Here is a 23,290-nt window from a genome sequence, read left to right as displayed (position 1 = left end):
TATGTATAAAGTCCCCCCCAAGACTGGGTGGGCATTATTCCCCCCTCCCCATAAATCTGTCCATGCAGCAGGGCAAAAAGTCTTACATGACAATTTTAAGCTGCAGATAACTATTTTTAGAGAAATCTATAAAAACTGCACTGCTGCTAGCTATTATGATTTATCTACGGTAAAACAAACAAGCAAAATTATGAAAACAAAACAACTGACTTAAAGTGTTATTTTCTTTAAAGCAACAAGAGCTGTGTATTTGGCAATATTTGTGATTTATTGTTTACATTAATGTCAAAGACGGGTGCAAGGTTTTTTTTTTTTTTTTTTTTTTGCAAAATTAGCAAATTTGTGAATAAGCTGATCAAGCTAATTAACTTTAAAAAAATTTCCCAAAAATTATTGGCTTAGATACGGAAAAATAGTATTTTGATTTTGCTTTTGTAGCAAATAATTTGAAAGGTATGTTTCGGTTGATTAGTATTTTGTAAAGTGTCTTATTTGTTTGATTAGAATTTTGTAAAAGGTCCATTTCGTTGATCGGATTTCAGTGAAGGGTCCATTGATGGACCCAGATTTGCTCTGGCTAGAGAAAATCTGATCTTGGCTATTATTCCGCTGATAAGAAAATATCTTCGTTACCTAGCAACTGCAGGAATTCCTATGCCACTTGTTTTTTGTAGCAAAAATACTTAATGTAGTGATATCGTTAAAGGTCTAAATATTTTTAGTAACACCAGATTTTAATATTTGTACTAGCTGCGTCGCCCGGCTTTGCACAGTCCACCTCAAAAATAAAAGTTATGTCAAGTGACGCGAGTTCAACACTCAGGCTTGAACCAAAAAAAAAGTCAGTGTAGTTTTGCGGCAGATTGCGGAAAACCCCCCAAAAAAGTAAACAATTTAAATCCCCTGATTACAGGAAAAGCCTCAAAACAAAAACAAGAATTTTACCTGTTCATATTCGAGAAAAAGAAATGGCAACAGATCTTTCATCTCAATGATTTTCTTCACGCTGTAAATTTTAATAAAAGCGTTCATCCGGAAAGTTGAGTTGAAGCACTGAATAATAATTTGAATGGAGGAAAGCCTTCGAAAAATATGGATTTTATTTTGAAATCTAAGAGTCATAATTAATAATTTTTAATTGATATCTCCGCTAATTATTATCGGAGGATTATGTTAAATAGCCAAACATGAAGACGGGAAGATGACGAATCCATCGATACCTGGTTCGATGGTCAGTTCACTGTCGTTCGGGAGAAGAAGCTTGGACATAGATAGATAGATACTCAGATTTTATTAGTATAAGACTAGCTGCGTGCCCGGCGTTGCACGGGCTACCTAAAAAATGTAAGAGCAGTCCAGTTGATGCTTTTGTAGTACACTGACACTAGTTTCTAACGCGTTAAGGAATAAATAAATGCGCGTAAAGCAAGGTTTGCAAAACACCAGTAAAACATATTTTTGCCAAAACACCTCATCAACGTTAATAATCGTTATCAATGATACAAGTTATGAGTACATTTTCAGTCAGCACAAAAGGGGAAAATATATGCATTATCAACTATAATCTTTACTCACGTTAAACTGAATTACATCTGATAGACTATATCGGAAATATTTATGCACAATAACAATCCGCTTTTTACATAAAATAGTCTACTACCCGGCGTTGCCCGGGTGTTTATTAATGCAACATACCACTCAGATAAATATTTGGATGGATTCTATCCACATGGTTGTACAAGAATTACATCAATCCGTTTTCCAGGTTCAAACCCTCAAAGAACTCAAATAACTTGTAAATCACTCATTTACTTTACGACGTGCACGGTCCTCCTCGAAAATGAAAGTTATGTCATGTGACGCGTATTTAACAATCAGGCTTGAACAAAAAAAAAAAAAAAAAAAAAAAAAAACAGCAAAATTTTGCTGCAGATTACGGCAAAATAATCGAAAAGTAAACAACTTAAACACCCTGATTACAGGAAAAGCCTTAAAACAAAAGCCTAATTTTATTTCTTTATATTCGAGAAAAAAAATTGCAACAGATGTTTCTTTTCAATGATTTTCTTCACGCTGTAAATTTTAATAAAAGCGTTCATCCGGAAAGTTGAGTTGAAGCACTGAATAATAATTTGAATGGAGGAAAGCCTTCGAAAAATATGGATTTTATTTTGAAATCTAAGAGTCATAATTAATAATTTTTAATTGATATCTCCGCTAATTATTATCGGAGGATTATGTTAAATAGCCAAACATGAAGACGGGAAGATGACGAATCCATCGATACCTGGTTCGATGGTCAGTTCACTGTCGTTCGGGAGAAGAAGCTTGGACATAGATAGATAGATAGATAGATACTCAGATTTTATATGTATAAGATAGATAAATTTTGTTATTTTCCTTTCACTCTAGTTGATTTAAGAGAAGTTAAAGAGGTCCGACAAGGGAAGAACTCCAAAATATTTGAGCGTTGGCCAGATGAAACAAGAAAATATCAGCATAGTGAATGCTTCCTAGTTCTATATGGCAGCTCTTTTTGCCTGAAGCAGTTAGCTTGTGTTGGTAAGTGTAACTTTAAAATCCTTACTGAATACTATTTCCTTATTGAACGTTTAGAAATATACATTGAAGCTTGGAAGATGTAAAAATGTTTGAAGTTTTTATAAGATGGAAGCTTCAACTAAAGTTCATCTTTAACTTCTATCACTAATTGTTATGTTGAATTTTTCAATCATAATGCATTGTTTTCTGTGTTTTTTTTACATCCAAAAAGGCGCTGTATGCTCAAAAGCTGAAGTCGAACTCCTGCCTTCGAGTCAACTACCATTTGAGGAGGGGGCTACGGAACAAACAGAAAGCTACAGTTTTGAGTGCGAAAAATTTCTGAAACTGCTTGGGTGTCAATAAAAAGCACTAATAAGACCAGGAATGATGTACCTAATAGGGAAAAAATGCTACTAGTCAATTTCATATGCAATGAATAGAAATAGTACAGTCAAACCCCTTTAACACGAACTCGCTTAAGGCAAAATTTCACTTAACGCGAAAAAAATGCTGAACCTCATCAGATAAAGCTTCGAATTTGCGGTAATTCAATCGCTTAGTGGGAAAAGGATTTAGACAAAACCCTGCATAAGACAGAAAATTTTAAGGTCTTGAAGAAAAAAGAAAATCTCCATACTTTTACATGAAAATACTTTTGAAAGTAGAAAGATCTGCACTTGAACGCAAATGACATAGATGGCAGTGAGAAAATTTCTCTCCTTGTGTAGAAAAATCGGGAAAACCACGTTGCTTCAAGAAAGTAGGAACTTTAGCTGTTATGCTTACAGTAAAAAAGCTTGGATGAACGAGGAAATCTTCACCAAGTGGCTGACAAACCTAGGTTCAGGTTCAAAATTTTATCATGAAAAAAAAAGTCTAATTCTGGACACCTGTTATGCCCATGTAGAGGTTTAAGGTCTAAAAGCAATAAAGTATTTTTTTACCTGTCAACACTGTAGCAAAAATAGTCTTGTGATCAAGGAAAAATCAGTTGTTTGAAAATGCAGTCTTTGAGAAATGGTCCAAATAGCCATTGCCTGTTTGGAATTACTTGTGTTTCTTACTTAAACTGTAAATTTGAATGCTTTGGTGTACATTTTTGTATAAAGGTACTTTGGTTCCTATATTTTCTGAGACACAAAAACAAAGAAAAAAAAACCTCTGCTAACACAAAATCCGGTAAACGTTGAAATTGGTTAACACGAAATATTTTGACTTCCTTGTCGAGTTTGTGTGAACAAAAGTTTGTCTATTTCAAATGTTTACTTTTAAATTTTTTTAAATGAGTTCATAAGATTACTGCAATTGTTTACATTTAATTAAAGAATTGTTTGAACACAATGTGGTTGCATTACTGTGTCAAAGTTTAATTTGGGGGAGGGGGGTGGGTCATGAGTTATGACCCCAATGACTCTCCCCTTGTATCTGTCCCTGCTTCCAATGTTTCAAGTTGTCAAGTCTATTGATTTTGGATGTTTGTAAAAAAAAAAAAAAAATCGAAGGAATTATATTTTTTAGTGGAAAATTTACCATTTTGATAATAATTTTTGGATGCAAAAGATTTTAATTCAAAATTTGAAAAAATATCTAAATTTGTTTGTATTTTTACATTAAATAAATGCAAAGATAGAAATTGATTTTTTAACCATCCTTTTTCCGTAGCAAAAAAAGATGAATGTGAACTGCTAATGAGAGGTATTCGGTACCTTGCTGCTGAATGTGCCAGAGCTCCTTATCCTCTAATGGTTGAAAGATGGCTAAGGAAAGAGTTTTACGGCATGGAAAATTTACGTGGAGTGTATGTATTATTTCATCTTTCTTCATCATGCTTTACGTAATGTTGTATAATGTAAGAAAGCGTATATGACTTTCTTCCTAGATTATTTGATACTGCACAGAATGTTGTACAGTGTGGGGGTTGTGTTAACATTTTGTCTTTATTTCCTTGTTGTGCTTTTCATGATTTCATGCTATGTTTGAGGAATGTATCGTAAACATTCTGTTTCAAGATCAGTTTTTATTATAATTTGGTCCTATATGATAAAGATACTTTTAATAAAAGTTCCCACTGTCTAATTTAAGGCATATCAAGCTCATATATTTTATACAATTGAAATAACTTATTTCTTTATAAAAATGGCTATAACATTGTTTCTGGTGCTTGTGTGTGTGTGTGTGTGCAATTGCTTACTACTATAGTGACTTCTCCTTACCATGTCTCAGAAGCTACACTTTATGTTCCATTATTTTCCCGAAATTAAAATTTCGTGTTATTTGGAGAAAAAAAGAAGTTCAGAGAAAATATTATTTTAAAATATGAAAATCTGAAGCATAAGTTTTAGCAAGGAATATTAAGAGCTTTATTGTAATAAGAATTAAAACCAGAAGACCAATATCATGCTAGCCTTAAAAAAAAATGATTTTTTAAGTCGAAGTTGCCCCTTTCTCTTTCTCTCTTTCTCCTCCCCCCCCCCCCCCGAGTTCACTACTTTTTCTTTTTGAAGATTTGCTCTGTCAAAGATATTAATAGCCTGCGTGAGCTTATAAAGCATTGCTTTATCTTTGCATTTTTCTTTGTTTTTGTTAAAAGAGTTTAAAAAACTGTTTTTAAAATGAAAGTTATGAAACAATAATGATATTCTGTTAATAAAGTACTTTTTAAAATGTTTCTTGATTTATGCAAAGTTTAATTTAATGTTAATTGTGATTTCTTTTACTAGTATTCTTTTTTATATTTAATTTTATTGCATTTCTGCATTGTAGTTTGTGTTGTGTTAAATGCACTTTCCTTAAGTAACTTTAAAATTTCAAATGACTATTTACATTTATGTAGGATAACTATTAAAGATTTGAAGCAGTTTTTACCGAAAGTTAATTTAAAGCTTCCTACTAATCGACTGAAAGAATTTTTTCAGGTAAGTTAATTATGTTTTAAGGTGTTTTGAAAGCTAATTGAAGATGTATTAAGCCTAGGGTTGGCAAGGCTTTGGACACTACTGTAAAAACCCTGATTTTTACCGTCCTGTCCAAAACCCTTGTGCCCAAAGCTGTATTTTTAGAAAAATTATATGTGAGAAAACATCAAAAAACAGAATAAAATGTATCCAAGTAATGTTTTAAATTGAACCAGGGGTCTGCCCAGGATTTTTCACAGGGTCTGTTTTTTGAAAAATGAAATAATTTTGTGAAAAATGAATTAATTTTGTGAAAAGTCGAATAATTTCGCAAAATGAATGAATAAATAAATAAAAATAAAATTTTTTTTTGTGGAAACGAAATTCTAGACATTAGAGATAGCACAAACTGCATCATTTAAACTTAAAGTTGAGTGTTTTCCTCTTCTATGTTGAGAATATCATTCTGGGGTGTTTTTCTAGTATTTGGAGGGGGAGGGGCGACATCGCTCTCTCAATTATCAATATTTATCGACCATTCTAAATTAGGTTAAATTATACTAGAAATATTTCTGTACAGTATTTAAAATAATTGTAAAAAAAAAAGAAAATCAGACAAGGGTTCAGCATTTAACTTTTTGATCCAAGACACTCTTCAAAAGCAGAGTTTCTTTTAAAACTTATAAATTCTGTGATTTTAACAAAAATAAAAAGAGATTTTATTTGTTTACCTCTTAACAAAGCGTACTAAACATCAAAAATTCGAAAAACCGGATTTCCATAGCAGAGGCAAAAAGATCGCAATTCTTAAAGTGAAGGCATCAAAAGTATAAAATGGCTTGTAAAAGAAATATTTTTTAAAAATTAATTTTAAAATTGCATTTTAGACTCCTATGATAAACATATCATTAATATCTGTGGACACAATTGAAGCAAAAAAAAAAAAAAAAACATCGATTCGGCATTTTAATTTTAGACTCATAAAAGAAAATGGAATTATGCTTTAAAAACTTAAAATGAGCATTCTAACAAAAATAAAGAGACTTTCCATTTTTTTGCATCCTAATAAAGTGAAGTTAGCTTGAAAAAAAGAACAAAATATGATTCTCATATTGGATGTTAAAAGATTGCATTTTTCAAAATGTAGATTCTAAAGAAAAAAATACCGTAAGTAAAAGCCTTTATTTAAAGTTAATCATCTTTTTTGCATCGAAAAATCAAACCCATATAATTTTCTTCCAAAATATCAGTTAAACATCGCATTGCCCCGTAAAAACGCAAATATTGACAAGCTGGTACCCTATCTGAAGCGATCATATTTTTCCCCCAACCTTACTATCCCTTTGCAGTTCATTTCGCTGATATATATAACTATTATTATTGTTTATTAAATCATGAGCAGTGGGGGGGTCGGGAGAAAAGTGCTTACCAACGCCTTTTCAGATTCAGAAAAGTTTACAACACTGCTGCTAATTAGCTGTGATAAAACAAACAAAATTATTTAAAACCAAACTTATTTTCAGCTGTTAATATCTTTCCAAGAAACAAACAACAAACATTACATTTATTTGGCAGCAGCAATTATTTATCGCTTGCAGGAGCATCACAAAAGTGCCGATTTTTTTTCTTTGCAAAATTAGCGGATTTTTTATAAGGTGATCCCTCTAATTTGACTTCAAAAAAGGCTCCAAAAATTATCGGTTTTATGCACGGAAAATTGCGTTATTTTGCTTCCAAATTTGCTCTTTTAATAAACAATTTGTGAAAGATCTGTTCTTGTTTATCAGAACTTTGTGAAGGGTCTGTTTTGGTTGATTCAAATTTTGTGAAGGGTCCATTTTGTTCAGGATTTTGTGGAAGGTCCGTTTTGATTGATCGGATTTTTGTGAAGGGTCCGTTAACGGACCCAAATATCCTCTGGCCAGACCCCTGATTGAACATTTATTCAATGAGAACATTCAACTTATTTCTGCAGCTGATTTTATTCTAGTTACATAGAAGTTGAATTCTCGATTAAAATTTCAATTTATGCATGAGTTCTTTTTTTTTTTTTGATAATAGTTACCAAATTTCCCTATACTTATGCATTTGTGCGAATGAAAGCAGGGTTGGCAAGATTTTTACCATCGTGTTCAAAACCCTTGTGTCCAAAAGTATTAAAAACTATTTTTTGAGAAACCATATTTTGTGAGAAAATATCAAAAACAGAACAAAATTTGTCAAAACTATTTTTGACTATTTAATATATGTATTCAATGTGAACATTCAATTATAAATATATATGTGACTTATTTATGCAACTGAGTTTAATCTAGTTACATAAAAATTAAATTATTTATTAACAATTTTAATTTGTATGCAGGAGGGTTTTTTTCCCCCCCATAAACCAAATTTTTCAACATTTATGCATGTCTGCAAAAGAAAGTGTTCAAAATATAATGCAATAATTGACTTAAATGCAATAAATTACAATTTTTTGTAGTTACAGAATATCATATTAAAAATATGAATTAAAAAAAGAATAGCTCAAGTTTGTAAAACAAGTGTTTAATCATCAATTTCTTGTTCTTTAATCTATGATTTAAAAAATAATTTTGTTAAAACATCATGTAAAACTTATTTACAAAAACTATTTAAAAAAAGTGAACTTTTTCCCCCCGCCAAATATTGCACATTTAATAATATTCCTTTGAGTTATAAATGGAACTGAAATTGGTTGTCTTGGTAGTGTTTTGAATTTCCTTTCATAACTCTATCAACTGTTGCATAAGGAAGTTTTTATGTAATAGTTCCTGGTAATTTTTTTGAGTAAAGTATTTTTTAAATGAACATTTTTGAGAAAAATATTATCAAATACTCATTAATTAGACCTCGTTAATATCTATATTGATGCATTACGAATATTGCAGTAATTCAAATTGATTAGATCAACCCCTTAAGCTTTATCATAGTTTTGGATAGTTTAAGACAGTTTTGGATGGTAAAAGCCACTTGTCCTGTCCTGAACCAGGTTTGAACAGTTCAAAACACAACCCTGATCAAGCCACTTATATTTTTGTTGAGTTATATTAGACACAGGGGATCTGGTTGGCATTAAAATGGACTGTTACTGCTATAAATAATCAGCAGCTCAATATTGCTATATGCAGGCAAGATTCCATAATTCCCAAAATTTGCTATAGTTTTTAACTGCTTGTTTAAGAAATCTATTTTTTAACTGGTGACCAATTTAAACCTTTTTGCTGCTAAAGCCGCTAATAGAAAGCGAGCAATTGCTGTGTGTCTCGCTATGGCAGACCGTGTGCAGCAAGCCCTTGCGCTGAGCCACCCTGCGCTAGTCTTGTAGGAGTGGGCTATTCGGCCTATTTCTTTGTTTTTTTTTCCCGTTGAAATTTGTTATAAAAAATCTTGAAGAAAGACAGCTGAAAACGGCAGTTTCAAGATTTATCAGAAAGTTAGAAGATCCAACATTGATGCAAAAGCCAAGTGCAATTTACAATTATTATAACGTAACTCCAGCCACACTGTTATAGATCTATTTATTTATATCATACAGAGAAACTCTATTTTAATGTCATACAAATATGTATGACACTATAGCGAAGTGATAGGTTAGGCCTAGTGGTTCCCCACCTTTTTCACGTCACGACCCCCTTTGCACCAACTAAACAGCCCGCAACCCCCTATGTATTCCCCATATATAGTTTATGTGTCTGTGTGCGCATCTGTGAGTGTATCCTGCATATGCACACATAGCACATATTTTGCATGATGACTCGACCTGCTTGAGGTATTTCTCATTTAGGCTTAATCTTTTTTGTCTACAATAATTGCAGAAATAAAAAATATGTATATAGTTTCGTTAATGTTAAACATACATTTCAACACTTTTAAAATTTTTGCTTCCTAGCAGAGTCAAATGTTGGGTTTTGTTTTCGGAGGAGCTGAGGTTATAAAAATCTTGTATAGTTTCAGTGTCTCCAGCTTTTATTGAAGGAATGATTGCATTTTCTTTTAAAAAGACCATTGCGAGGTTAAAAATTCAAGAAGAGGGCATTTGTTAGATCCTCAATTTTTATCAAATGTATGTATGGCAAGAGAGAGAGAGAGAGAGAATCCCTGATTTTTTCTTGGAGAGAGAGGGGGGGAGGTTTTATTGCTAGCATATGAGCAGTCAACTTAGGAGAATTGCGTAATAAGCAGAGAAAGAGAATTAAGAATATGAATCTACAGTCGTAAGTGGTAGTAACTATTGTAAGTAGTAAGTCTGCAGTCGTAATTCGCGATGATCCTCCCCCAGAAATTGTTCGAAATTGTAATTCTAAAATTGCAGTTCACACGATTCCTTGTGATGTTTGGAGGAGGAGAGGTTCAAGGACTTTTATAAATGGTTCAAGTTCGGAGACTGTTTTTGAAATTTCACGAAATTGAAGTCCTTAAAATGAAGTTTTAGACAATGTTTAACGATGGGGAGGGGGAGATAAATCGGGAAAGCACTCTAATTTTTCGAAAATGAAAATGATATGTCCTTAATAAGCTCAGTTGTAGATTACCTTTGTTGAAATTAAGGGTAGAGGAGGGGTTTGGGGGGACCTTTCCACGAAAATTTTTTGAATTTGAGGGTCAAAAAACGCAATTATAGGCCATCTTTGTAAATGTTACGGAAAAGGTTTGGGTTTGGAGCCTCTCCCCCTCCCCCTGGAATTTTTCAGAGTTAAAGCTGCCCCAAAAAAATTTAGACAAGTTTTAATGATGTGAGGGGAGATAGGATTTTGAGTACTCCGAAGGATATTTTTTGATATTTAAGTCCAAAAATACAGACTAGTAGATTATCTTTGATGACAAGAGTAAATATTCGGAGATCCTCACACAGAATATTTTTAAAATTTAAGCCCTAAAAACAAAGTTTTTTATGATCATGATTGTTTTATTTTTTTTTTAAACTATGTGAAGGGCGACAGCAGGCATTCCCCTGCAATTTTTTTCGAAATTAAAACCTAAAAACCCATTTCTTGGCTATTTTTGATGAAGTTAGGGGGACTCAATGAGGTACGAGGCTTTTCCCTAAAATATTTCCAAAATTAAGCATTGAAAATCCAACTACAGGACATCTTCCTGGATAAGGATTGGGAAATAGGGAATCTCTCACAAAATTTATTCAAAATTGAAGTTCCAAAAACAAATTTTATATGAATTTGGACGATGTTAAAGGCTATGAATTTGGGAAACTTTCGCGAAAATTTTTAGAGATTTAAGTCTCTAAACCAAAGCTTAAGATAATCTTAGGACGTTAGGAGTTCAGGTACGTTGGCATGAGAGATGAAGGGAGGGGGGAGGATTGCTGGAACCCCATAGCCCTTTTCCTGGATTTGCCATCGCATTCAAGAAGTGAAGCAACTCTAAAATGATGCTATTTCCCCCCTATGTATTCGAATTTTTCAACTATGCAATGATATATTTTGAAATGTAGGAATAATGTTGCGACCCCCTTGGGGGTCATGACTCACAGTTTGGGAACCCCTGGTGTTGGCGATTATTATTTCTGTGTATGGAAAAACAAAGGGACTAAAATTTTTGACCTTATATCAGAGTTGTCACAATAAATGATATCACTATAACAAAGTTCAACCATGATTAAATTACATTGTAATTCAATGTGATGTTATTAATTTTCTGAACTGATTTAGACAAGAATTCATTTGCATTTTGATGTCATGTTTATTCACACTATAATGTATTGTTTTAGGAAATTGATACAAGAAGAGTTGGTGAAATTGGTTTTGAAAGTTTTGCGTCACTTTATCACAATTTGATATATGATGAGCAAGTATGTATTTTATTATTGTATCATTTTAATTTGACATTTCTATGATGATTTACTTATTCTTTTTTTTTTTTTTATAAATATTTTTACAAGCTAAATATGATGCCATATCTGTTATTGTGAGCAAATTTTTAGTTTGCTTAAAAATGGTGTAGTTCCTATTCATTGGATGGCTTATGCTTTCATCTTCAGAAGTACAACCTGAAATTATCTAGTAGCTTATTAGGCTCAGCATTAAATAAATGTTAATAATATTCAAAATTATTTTTGTAAAATTTTAAAGCAGTATCCTGTATATGAGTTATTTTTCAAAATGTTTGTATATAGACTTATTTTCTTTATTTTCCCCTTATTATTTATTCACAATTAATTATTTCAGTAATAAGTACTCTTTTTCCTTTATTTCGGATGAAATTACTAAAAATTAATATTAATAAATAATTAATGATATATTAAAGAACTGGGGGGGGGGGGGCATAATGTTGCTATATTTTTTATATAGTGTTGCACAGCATTGTTTTTATCATTTTTTTCCATTTTCTTGAGAAATATTTCCCAATCTTATAAAATTTTATGAAGTTTACAAATCGTTTTTGCTTGGGGAAGTATGTTGGTATGAAGAGAATTTTAATTTCCCCAAATCACTACATAGCATAGATTTTTATTTATTTGCAATCAACAAATTGTAAACAAAATTAAAAAAAAAAAAAAAAGGGGGAAAAGTAAAAGGTAGTACATAATTTGAATGAATGCAATGTAATAAGATCACAAGTATTTCAGCTACCATGTTAATATGCACATTAGTTGTACTTTTTAAAAATTTTTTTTAATGTAAAAATCTAGCTGAGACTGTTATATTGCCCCACTGTAACCATCTTATGCAAAAAAAAAAAAAAAAGTTTAGTGAGTTTTGAAGACTCGTTGTGTTAAAGACTGCCTACTTTAAAAATAGTCATGTCCACTACTGAAAGTAAACTTTAGCTATATCTGCTAAGGGTTATTTTTTGTTCGAATAATTTCATTTGACAACTAATATTGTAACTATGCTAACGGAAAACAGACTGCTACTTTATATGAAGTAAGTACTTTTTGAAAATGTTTTTGCTTTAGAACTAACATATAACTATTAAAGGAGGATGATCTGTATGCAAGTAAGTATTATAACTTCTTTTGAGTGAAATGAGGTTTGTTAAAGAGAGATACAGACTCTCTATATTTTTTAAAATCCCTCATTGATATGTTTTAGCGATCAAATACAGAAAGTAGTTCTCATTTTATGGAAACAGTTTTGTAGCAATTTTTTATGTTTGCACTTTGAAGTAAAAATCTGACTACTTCAGAATATTTATTTGCTACTATTTTATTTTTATTTTTATTTGGAGTGAAGGACTTATTTTGAAAATTGCTCCAAAAATTTATCAATAAATCAAAGGTTATGTAACTGTGCTTTCCTTAGAGAAATACTCAGTAACAAATTGTAAAGTGGTATGAACATGATGGTTACTGTGTTTCCTAAAAACCAGGGTTGGCTTTCTGCCGGCAGAAACTGGTTTCTGCCCTGCCGGTGGCAGAAACTGGTTATAACCAGTAAAAACCGGCAGAAATTGGCAAAAACTAAAAAGCATCTTTATTAATTCAAGTAATTACAAAAGTTATTTGTTTAAGTAAACTAAAAAATGTAATTCTATTTCATCATTATGAAAAAATGAAACTCATTGCCCTTGATTTAGTTTGATCAGAAAGAGGACTGTTTAACTGCAGATGCTTGTAACATTTGTATTAATCTAAAGGACGAGAATATTAAGGGCACTTAAGAAAAAGAAGTGACATACAGATTTAAACAGGCAGTTACTGGTTGTTATTTGCTAGCTTATACATGTCATCTAAAATGCTTGGGATTAAAATTATCATTTGCTTAAGAAGAAAATGCCAGAATTTTACTTGCTGATAGTAACCTCGATTTTATACCTAATATCACAGCTTTACAAAACAAATTGACCCTATTTCCCAACTTATTTTTCCAGTCAAATTTTTAAACCACCCCAGTTACTACATAGTAGATCATTTTATTTAAAAAATATATACAATTGATGAAACTTTCATGAATCTTTGCTGTATCCTTGATGGAATTGCCATCTAGTTCTTCTGTTGCGAGAGTATTCTGTTATTTCTCCTCTATTCATATTAAACTAAGAAATCATTTATATTTTCCATTCACCTTTTCTTGGAGACAGCTGCAGAGGGCAAAAAACAATTTTTGATTTTTAATGATATTGTAATTAAGTTGTGCTTTGGCTAATATTTCATTATTTTCCTGTGCTTAATTCCTATTGGGTATCAAAGATTTCTTTTGACATTATTTGAGTTTTTGCCAGTTTCTGCCACAAATGTGGCAGAAAGGGGTTTTTGCCATGCCGGTTTTAACCGGTTTCTACCAGTGGTTTTAACCACCTCGGCAGAAACTTGCCAACCCTGCTAAAAACAGTAAATAAAAATGAAGAAATGACCTTAAAACTTCATTCCAAGGACATAGCCAGGATGGGGGGGGGGGATCTTAAATGTTCGATACAAATACCAAAAAGTCACGTATTGCTTTGATTTTTGAAGCATTATTGCACATTGGTAGACATATGGGAAGGGGGGGGGGGGTCAAAAAAGAGAAATGCAAAAAATTTGGAAGACGGGGGAGGGACAGGGTTATCCTATTTTGTCCAGACCAGAAAAAAAAAACCTGGAAAAAAACCGTCCCGGACAAAATGCCATTTTGTCCATTTCGTCCACTTTTTCAGTTAACTGAAAGTTTTTTAGCTAAAAATTTGAAGTTTGAAAGTAATAAATAATTATATAGATTCTTCCTATTCAAGTAATATTTTAATATAAAAGTAGCATACATAACTGTGTAAAAAACAATTGGTGAAAAAAAGTAAGATCAGTTGAAGTTTATGTAAGTGTGTATATAAATCAAATGAGTGTTAATAAGTTATAATGCATGTAATAGCATTTATAAAAACAAACACATCAGCTGTAAATTTTAAGATGTTTTCCTGTGATATGGAGGTTTATTGGCCATAACAAGTGATTTTATAAAATTAAAAAGTTTTTAAAGGTTGGAGTCTCAAAACATTAAAAATCATTATTTAAAAAAAAAAAAAAAACTACGTAATATTAATAAAGGAAATGTTGACATGAAGTGAAATCTGTTCTTGCAATACAAATGTGATGATCAAGAACAGGCCCTGAACCCGCTAGGCTGTTCCTAGTCAATTTATTAGTCCCCAATGAAGATTAATGGCCCTATTAAAGCTATCCACCCCCTCATTATAGCCTCTCCCAGTACTCTATTCTGAGTACCCACAACCTAACTAAAGTAGTAATTTTTCTTAATTTGTATGACATTAACATATCCATAAAAATGTGCAGACTACATAAGTATTTTACTATGGCGTGAGATCAATAAAAATGCGAAAAATATAACAATAACAGAATGTTTTTAATTTATACAGGGTGTCCCTCCCTAAGAGCAAGGGCAGAACCCACCAAAGATTTTAAAGCCCCCCCCCTAGAAATGAGAAAAATACCCCTCAAACAACTGTGCCATGACACCCCTAGGTGGACACCCCTGATCTACATAAAGCTTCATTTTGTATGTATCTCTGCAAGCATTTCATTTGACTTCTGTTTTCATTTCTACTATTGTGGTATATGATAGTGTAATCACGCCTTAATAGTTTATTCACATTGTTAAATTTTATTACTTTTACGTAAATTATGATCTAAAATTCATTGCACCAATGTGTAATTAAACATTTTTTTCAGATTTATTTAATTCTAAAGTTAACAACCATTCTATTTTAATTAAATGATTTAGCCATATATATGATTAAGCCATTATAGCCACCATAACAAGAAAATGTATGTATGGATAAGCAGTTGATTTTTCTTTTCGTCCAATTTTGTCAAGTTTCATCCATTTTGTCCAATTTCTTCCAGCGTTCCGGACTTTTTATATAAAAATGGACTAAATAGCAACCCTGGGGGGGGGGGGGGATTATTGTTTATTTTAATTTTTTCTTTTGAACAGTTATTTTAATGAATTACCAAAAGTTAAAGTTACTTTATCAAAATGTTTAAACATGAACAAATGTTTCCTCAGAAATTTAAATTTATTACTATAATATCATTTAATCAAAATTCAATAATGTACAAGTTTGGTTGGTACAGAAAATGACGTGTGGTGTGTAAATGTTGAAATTGCCAAAGATACCAATGACATGAGGACCTTTAATTGGCCTTCAAGTTGGAACATGAAATATTAATATGTACCACCAATCAGTTTTCATGAGCTTTGAAGGTCAGGAGCGCCAAAATTGTTGTTTGTAAGGGGGGGGGGGAGCAGATCTAGGAGTATTTTTAATATTTTTGAAATACATGCCAATCTGACACTGGGTTTGGTATCTCATTTTAGACACAATTTCAGAAGACGTATTTTGAAAACACAATTTCAGGCTATATTTGGTAGTAACACAAGGAAAAGGGTTCGGTTTGTGGACTCTCCACTGGAAATTTTTGAAGCCTTATAAACGCATTTTTGACTGACCCCAGAAGATTTTGTTATTGAAGTTTTAAAAATGCAGTTTTGAAATACATGTTGACATGTTAGGTGAGGAGGTGGTTACTCTGACTCAGAAATTTTTGAAGTTATAAAGTTTACAATTGATGACGCTGGGGGAAAAGAGAAAAGGTTCGGGGGCTCTCAAATTTTTGACAATAAAACTTTTTTAGACAACTTTTAGTTTTGTGAAGGGATTTTCAGGGGCGCTCCCCTGGTTCTTTTTTGAAATTGTTTCTTTTAAAATGCAGTTGTTGATTTTCACCTATTATGCTACAGGAAGGAGGGTTTGAGGGCACTCCCCCGAAAATTCTTGAAATTATAGTTGCAAAAATGCAGTTTAAACGATCTTTGGTAATGTTGGGGAAAAGAAAGATTCCTTGTAAATCCCCAGGATTTTTTTTGAAACTGAAATCTTCACAATACATAGTAAGACCATCTTTGGTAACGTTACAGGGACCGGTAAATCTTTCCCAATTGAAGCTTCAAAAACGTAATTTTGATTGACTTTCAATGATGTTTGGAAGAGGAGTTTTCGGAAGCTCTCCCTGAGAAAATTTTTGAAATTAAAGTCATGAAAACTAAATTAAAGACAATCTAATGATTTTGGGGAGATGGGGGGGGGGGGTAGAGGGCAGAGAGACCTTTCTCCAAAATGTTTTGAAGTTAGTTTTAAAACCCAGGTTTTAGAACATCTTCAGTAATGTTAGTGGGAGAAGAGGTTTGGAGACCCTTCATCGGTAATTTTCAAGGGTATTTCAGCGGAATTTGTTTGAAATTGAAGCCCTAAAAATGAAAGTTTAGATGATCTTTGGTGATATTAAGGGGGGGGGGGAGCATTTTGAATTTATCCCAGTTGAAGTGCGAAAAAGAAATTTTTGACAGCTTTTTTATAGCATGCAAGACTAAATGAGGGGGAGATTCTAACCCCCTGCCCCCCTTCCTCTGGCTACGGCCTTGCTTCATTCTAAGATGAAATGAATGCAGGGTAACTATTAAGCAAGTGAGGTGTCTGATTCTAAAGAAAACCATGCTTCAACGATCTTTTGTATCCAAACTAGGAATGCCTTCTAGTACTGTATGCAAAATCATTCACCTAAATTTGAAATTGAAAAATATATTTAAACCGAGAAGTATTCTACTTCTATCAAATCATATTGCGGAAAGGAAAATAAATTATTGAAAATTTTATTCAAAATATCTAGCTTGCCATGGCTACCAGATAGAAGCTAATTACTAGAAAAATGACAATCATGCATGAAAATTAACTATCAAAATCATCTCCATGTAATGCAAATCCATTGTTCTAAATGCTTTTGTTTTTAAAATTTGAGGCTCACTTTGTATAAATATTTTCATTTGTCTTGTTCAATTTATGCATTTATTTAATGGCTTTCGTGATTATGATATTTGAGATACTTAATATATTTATTGCTTTTAGCTATTCAGCAGCTTATTTGGCCAGTATACAAAGGATGGGCTTCGAGTTACTCTTCAAGAATTTCAGAACTTCTTGCATGAACAGCAAAAGGTATTTTTAAACTTTTGTGAATGCTGACACATTTTCAGCTTTCTGGCCTACATAGACTATATTGGAAGATAATTTTACTAGATCCTCTTACACATTTTGTAAAAAATGTTAAATACATATTTTTTTTTTTTTTTTTGTATGAATTTCTTAAACCATTGAAAGTGTGAGGTTATTCTTCATAAAAGAATATGTTTTGATTTTTAGTTTTATAATATACAACACATTAAATGGATGAAAAGTAGCAAAATATTTGAATTTGGCTTAAACTTATTGAAATTTGTATTTGCCTTGAATATTTAGTTGGTTTGTAAATATTTTGTGTGAATTTATTGGTGTTGTAAATTTTTAAACTTAATACAATTGGCAGGAATAATGCGATTCTTCACTGTACATAAATTTCCTCATTCCAAACCAAAATGAATTCATATTGCGAGTATCTAGCATGGGTCTGTAGCCATGAGTACTTTTAAAATCTTAATGGGGGGGGGGATGATATAGAGCTAACTTATTGCTAATAGTCCTATAAAATTTTTTAAAAATATGAAAAATGACATCAAATTGCTAAAAAAAATCTTGAAATTTCTTGATGAGATTTATGTTTTTACTTTAATGTTTGTATTAGAATGAAATATTCTAGAGTAAATCTCTTGAAAATGCTGTAAGACTTGCTTATAGTGAGAGCAAAGAAAGAGCAATATTTGCTTGTTGTAACCAAGCACTCGTAAAGATGAGTTCGTGGAGAAAAAAAATCGTAAAATTCCTACATGCTTTTTTTTTTTTAATTTACGTATCAAAGAAGTTAGTTAATTTGCTTTGAACTCTTATTGTCTCTTTCTTGTGTTATTGTTTTTGAGAAATACTCATAGTCATCCAAAAAACAGTCATTTGCACCCCTAGTTTCAAAAACAGTTTAAAGTTTTTCTCTACACTTCAAAAGCCATCGAGTATGTTGAGGATTGTTCATTTTCAAATTGTTCACATTGGTTGTTATCGTTGTCACTTTCATTGTTTTTTTTGTTTTCCATATGCGTTAGCTTGAATTTGAGCTACAATAACCTCGGAAGTTTATCTGGAAGTGATAACATTAGCTTCAACAAATATTTAATTTTCATTTGCTTTTCTACTTCTAAAATAAAAAAAGACAGGGCTGTCATCATTTACTCTGGAATTATTACTCCTCGCTAACATTCAGTTGACTGGATAATATTAAAAGGAATTTTTCCAAGAAAAAATAAGCTGATCTGGAGGCCAATGGGAATTTTTATGAATCACTAAAATATTGCTCTCTTTAAGTGGTATTTCCTCATTAAAAGTGAGTGATGCTCCCATAGACTTAACATTGTACCAGCCAAGCATTTCTGATTTCCTTGCTAAATCCAGGTTCTTTTTAAATCGGCCCCAGTAGCAGAAACACCACAAGATGCATCGCAGATTTTTGAAATCGTCTGCAGACTATTTATTTGGGAGAGAAAAAACACAATATTCTTGTACCGTATTTTCTGGGATACAATCCACAGGTAACCTGTAGTTGGGTTTTTAAGTTTGATGCTTAATTTTAAGTATTTCTCAGAACCAATTCAGAATTTATGATTAATCTATTGTTGGATTAACCCACAGACTATTTTTCGATTTTTTTTGGTTTCTGCTGCTGGGGTTATAAGCAAGTTCAACTGTATGTAATATTTTAAATATTTGTTTTATGGAGTGTTTTACATCATCCCAATCAAGACTTGTATGGTGATTGAACGATTTTTCTGTAACTTTTTTTTAATGATGTGGTTGAATTTAATGTAGATGGTCAAAAACTTATATTTCAAATTTGTTTAAGGATCCAAATGCATATGATGAAGTTAAAATTAGTAAGTTCATGCGTGACTACCTTCAAGATCCTAGTCGAGATGCACAAGAGCCTTTCTTCACTGTGCCTGAGGTTTGTGTTTCTTTATATTTTGCTTTTTATTTGTTATTTTGATTATTAAGGGCTTGTTTACTAAAAGATCGAAACCTGCTAATATCGAGGCTTTATTTAAAAGCTTAATAGGTAGTTCATAATGCCATAAACTACAGGAAAATCAATACTTTTGTTTCAAATGTTAAATAACTTGTACTCCATATGTCTTGTTAAGTAAAGAAACATAGTTTTAATCACTTTTAACTTCTTTTCATTGTACCATACACAGTAAATAGAAAGAAAAAAAAATATGATTTACTGTGACAGTTTTGTAGAATTAGCATTAAAATAAAGTAACTTAATGCAAAAACTATCTTGAAAATAAGACGGAATTATGTAATAAACATTAATTTTATTTAGTGACGGAAAAACTTTTAGAAATTATTTTTTGCTCTTGATTTTTCACTGTGAAATTGTTCATACATTTTCGACCCCGAATTAAAAATTTTATTTATTTATATGCAAAAGCAATTCCTTCATTTTCCCCAGATCTATTTTTTGTATTTTTATATTTTATAAAAGTTCCATAGGAAACATAGTACTAATATTGTGCTTGAATAATATAACTTGTGTACTTTACATTTAGTCAAATCTTGTTATAAGGTTATCTTCCACAAGGACTACAACAGTAATTTAATCAAAAAGGTGATTGAAGAAAATCATTTATTATTTCAACTCTTAGGTACCAGCTTTGCAACTAGTGGTTTTTAATCACATGACCTGAAATTTAATTTATTTTCCCAAATTTTCAAACTTTGGTACCAAATTTCTTCAAAAATTTTGAACAGATTCCCAAATTTTCATTCCTGACTTATCATGGACAGAATTTGCTATTGACAGATTGATTTTAATCCTGATAAAGCAATGAAGTTATGGTGGTTTGATGCTGCACGCTGAATGAATTTGTCAAAGTATGTGCAGTTCTTGAAAAAGTCGTTTTTTATTTTTGTCTGAAATGTTTCAGTATGGGCTACATAATTTTTGAAATACTGTAGATCCGGATGATCTGGATAAATTTTATAGGTTTCAAAAATGTATACAGGGTGTATCTTTACAGCGTTTACAGACTTTCAGGGCAGATAGATAACACCTTGACAATGAGAAACCACACAGCAATGCATGGTCGGAAACGCTTTCCTGGTGCGGTAGTGACGACACAAATCATCAAAAAGACAAGGCATGAATAAGAGAGAAAACATGTTTATTGTCCTTAGTTCATCAAAAAACTAAGAAAAAAGAACATTAAGGAGCCAACGATTGTCATCAAAGTAGGTGTTCGAAATTACGACACCGGGCCCTAATGCATGCCTTACTTCTCCAACGTGTTGAAGATCAAGCATCAAAGAGAGCGCAGCCACAAAAACTGCATGTGCGTATGCACCGTCATCTGACGCTTCGTTTTATGTAATGACATCTATCATGTACACCAGACACAAACTTACCAGCATTTTTGCTGTATTAATAATAATAAACATGTTTTCTCCTCTTATTTGTCCTGTCTTTCTTGTGTTTTGTGCCGTCACTATCGCATCAAGAATGCGTTTCCGACCACTGCATTGCTATGTGATTTTCCATCGTCTAGGTGTACTCTACCTGCCCTGAAAGTCTGTAAACATTGTACTGATACACCCGGTATATATATATTTGCATAAATAACAATGAAAATTTATGATAACAAGAATATCACTGTAAATATACCGCACAATGCATTTTACTTATGAGTAAAAGTACAACTCCTACATAGCTTGTATAATAAACTTTGCAAATCTAACAAACATGAAGGTGTACTTAGAGCGTCAATTTAACATTACTCCAGCTGAACGAGCATTGATAAAGCGGTCGTTCGACCATGTTTCATTCAAAACGTTACTTTTGAAACAGCAGACTGAACTAATTCAGTTGTGAAGAAAGATATGAAAAGTTATTCAAACAATTTTAATATCTTGTAATTTTGTTACAAAACATGTTTTATATGGTGCTAAAAGGTAAGTCTGCTTATTTAAGGATTTCTTTTGCTTACTACACACATTACAACATGGATTTTCAGTTTCCAAATTGCCTTTTGGCTTCAGTTAGCTCAGATGAATGAAGTGGTGCTTAGCAATAAGTTACCGCGCCTAAGCCAAGGCTAAAGTTTTATAACTACATGCAATATGCCAGACAGCTAGGTTATTACATCCAGAGACTGCAGTTTTGTTCTTATTAGTACTTATCAGTCTGGATTAGTGAATAACCAAGCTGGAGGCAGATGTCATTGAAGCTAAGAGTGCTAGATGAAGTAAATTTACTAGAGACGTACCGAGTAGCACTTTGGCCGAGTACCGATTTACCGAGTCCAATTATGTTTTTAAAAGAACCACCGAAACGCACGTGACGAATTTTGAACTCCTTGGAATAGTAGTATAGACCTCCATGTCCAAATAACCGATTTTAAAACAAAATTCCAGCTGAAATTTAACTATGCATTATTTAAAAAGATTTTATTTCTGTCAATAATTTTACAAATAAGTTATTTTTTAAATCAAAGATAAACAAATACATAAAAGGTAGGATTAATCAAGTTTGAATAAAAACAAATTATATCTATCTATACTTCTAGTCTGCCAAACGTAAATAATTTTTAAAAACAAATGAAACAACGTTTAAAAGCACAAATGTGCAAGAGTACTGCAGACATGTGTTTCTGCATTACAAGGAACATCTTTTTCAGTGCATAAAATGTGAGCTAATGAGTGTAAAAAAATCTGACTTTTGTCACATGCCTTTAAATCCATAAATTCACATTTTGTGCATTAAAAAAAAGCAGTCCTTGTAATGCAAAACACATGTCTGCAGTGCTCCTGTGTATTTGTGCTTTTAGCGTTGTTTTATTTTTAAAGAAAAGGTATTTTTAAGCTTATAAATAATTTTGTTAGTGGCAAAAATCCGTTTAATAATATAAAAATTTTATATTTTCTGTACTTACCTTTTTTGCCTCATTTTTAATAAATAAGTTTTCATTAACTTTGGGATATTAAAATATAAGATTTACTCCATTAAAGCATAATAAACTTCATTAGTCTCAAAAGTTGAATTTGACTTGTAAATTTGAATTGTATAAATACTTGCAGTATATTATATGCTTGCATTTTTTTTATTAATAGTAAAATCTGCTTCGAACTATATTCGATTTTTTACAACTACTCCGGTATTTGGCCAAGTACCTGCTCAAAATTTGGCCGAGTGCCGAGTACCCTGCTCAAAATTTGGCTGAGTACCGAGTAGTTACCTAGTACTCGGTATGTCTCTAAAATTTACGAAGGTGTTATACTATTATACTATGATATATTTAGTAAGGTACTGTCACACAGCCTACCACAACATTCAATTCAAAGAATATGTTTAATGGATTATTTTTAATAACTACTGGTTATGTATAAAAAAAAATGAAAATGGCATATAAATCTTTTATTCTGATGTCTAGAAAACTTATCATTGTGGTGCTTAAATGCAAACTCTTATTCTTAACACTGTTTTATTGCAAGTAATATTTAAACAAGTTAAAACATAAATACAAGTTTTATGTATTAAGTAAATTCTTTGTTTTAATAGTTTAAAATTTAATGAAATACATGCCCAACAAGTTGAGAAAATGATAATACTATTGCTCTTGACTTATTAGAAAACAGAAAAAAAAAACTAGATCAGCCCATGGGGGGAAAGAGTGCACACCTTTAGGTAAATGTAAAGGGGCTCCCGAGTTGATCTAGGGCTTGTATACATACCTGCTGATCCACTAGCTTTTCAAGTTCTGTTGGTAGCAACAATTGTTGAGTTTATGTTTCTCTAATATTCTTATTGAACAGACTAGCTTAGAAAGAAATGTGTTTGAAAAAATAATAACTGTGCAAGATAAATAGCTCACTGATGTTTCATGACATCAAAATGCCAGTATTGA

At 31.8% G+C, this 23,290-nt stretch overlaps 1 protein-coding gene across 1 annotated transcript in view; it reads left to right on the top strand.

Annotated features, from left to right (window-relative positions):
• Positions 1-23,290, top strand: part of LOC129230397 (1-phosphatidylinositol 4,5-bisphosphate phosphodiesterase gamma-1-like) — a 112,739-nt gene that overhangs the window by 16,780 nt on the left and 72,669 nt on the right. The window contains 6 exon segments of the mRNA XM_054864795.1: positions 2,413-2,562; positions 4,207-4,342; positions 5,378-5,459; positions 11,185-11,265; positions 17,313-17,402; positions 19,231-19,332. Coding sequence (XP_054720770.1) covers positions 2,413-2,562; positions 4,207-4,342; positions 5,378-5,459; positions 11,185-11,265; positions 17,313-17,402; positions 19,231-19,332 — 641 coding nt within the window.

This window comes from Uloborus diversus, chromosome 9 (assembly GCF_026930045.1).
Source record: "Uloborus diversus isolate 005 chromosome 9, Udiv.v.3.1, whole genome shotgun sequence".
NCBI classification, from domain to species: Eukaryota; Metazoa; Arthropoda; class Arachnida; order Araneae; family Uloboridae; genus Uloborus; species Uloborus diversus.
Note: the sequence above shows the minus strand (reverse complement) of the source record. Positions and strands in the feature narration are given on the sequence as shown.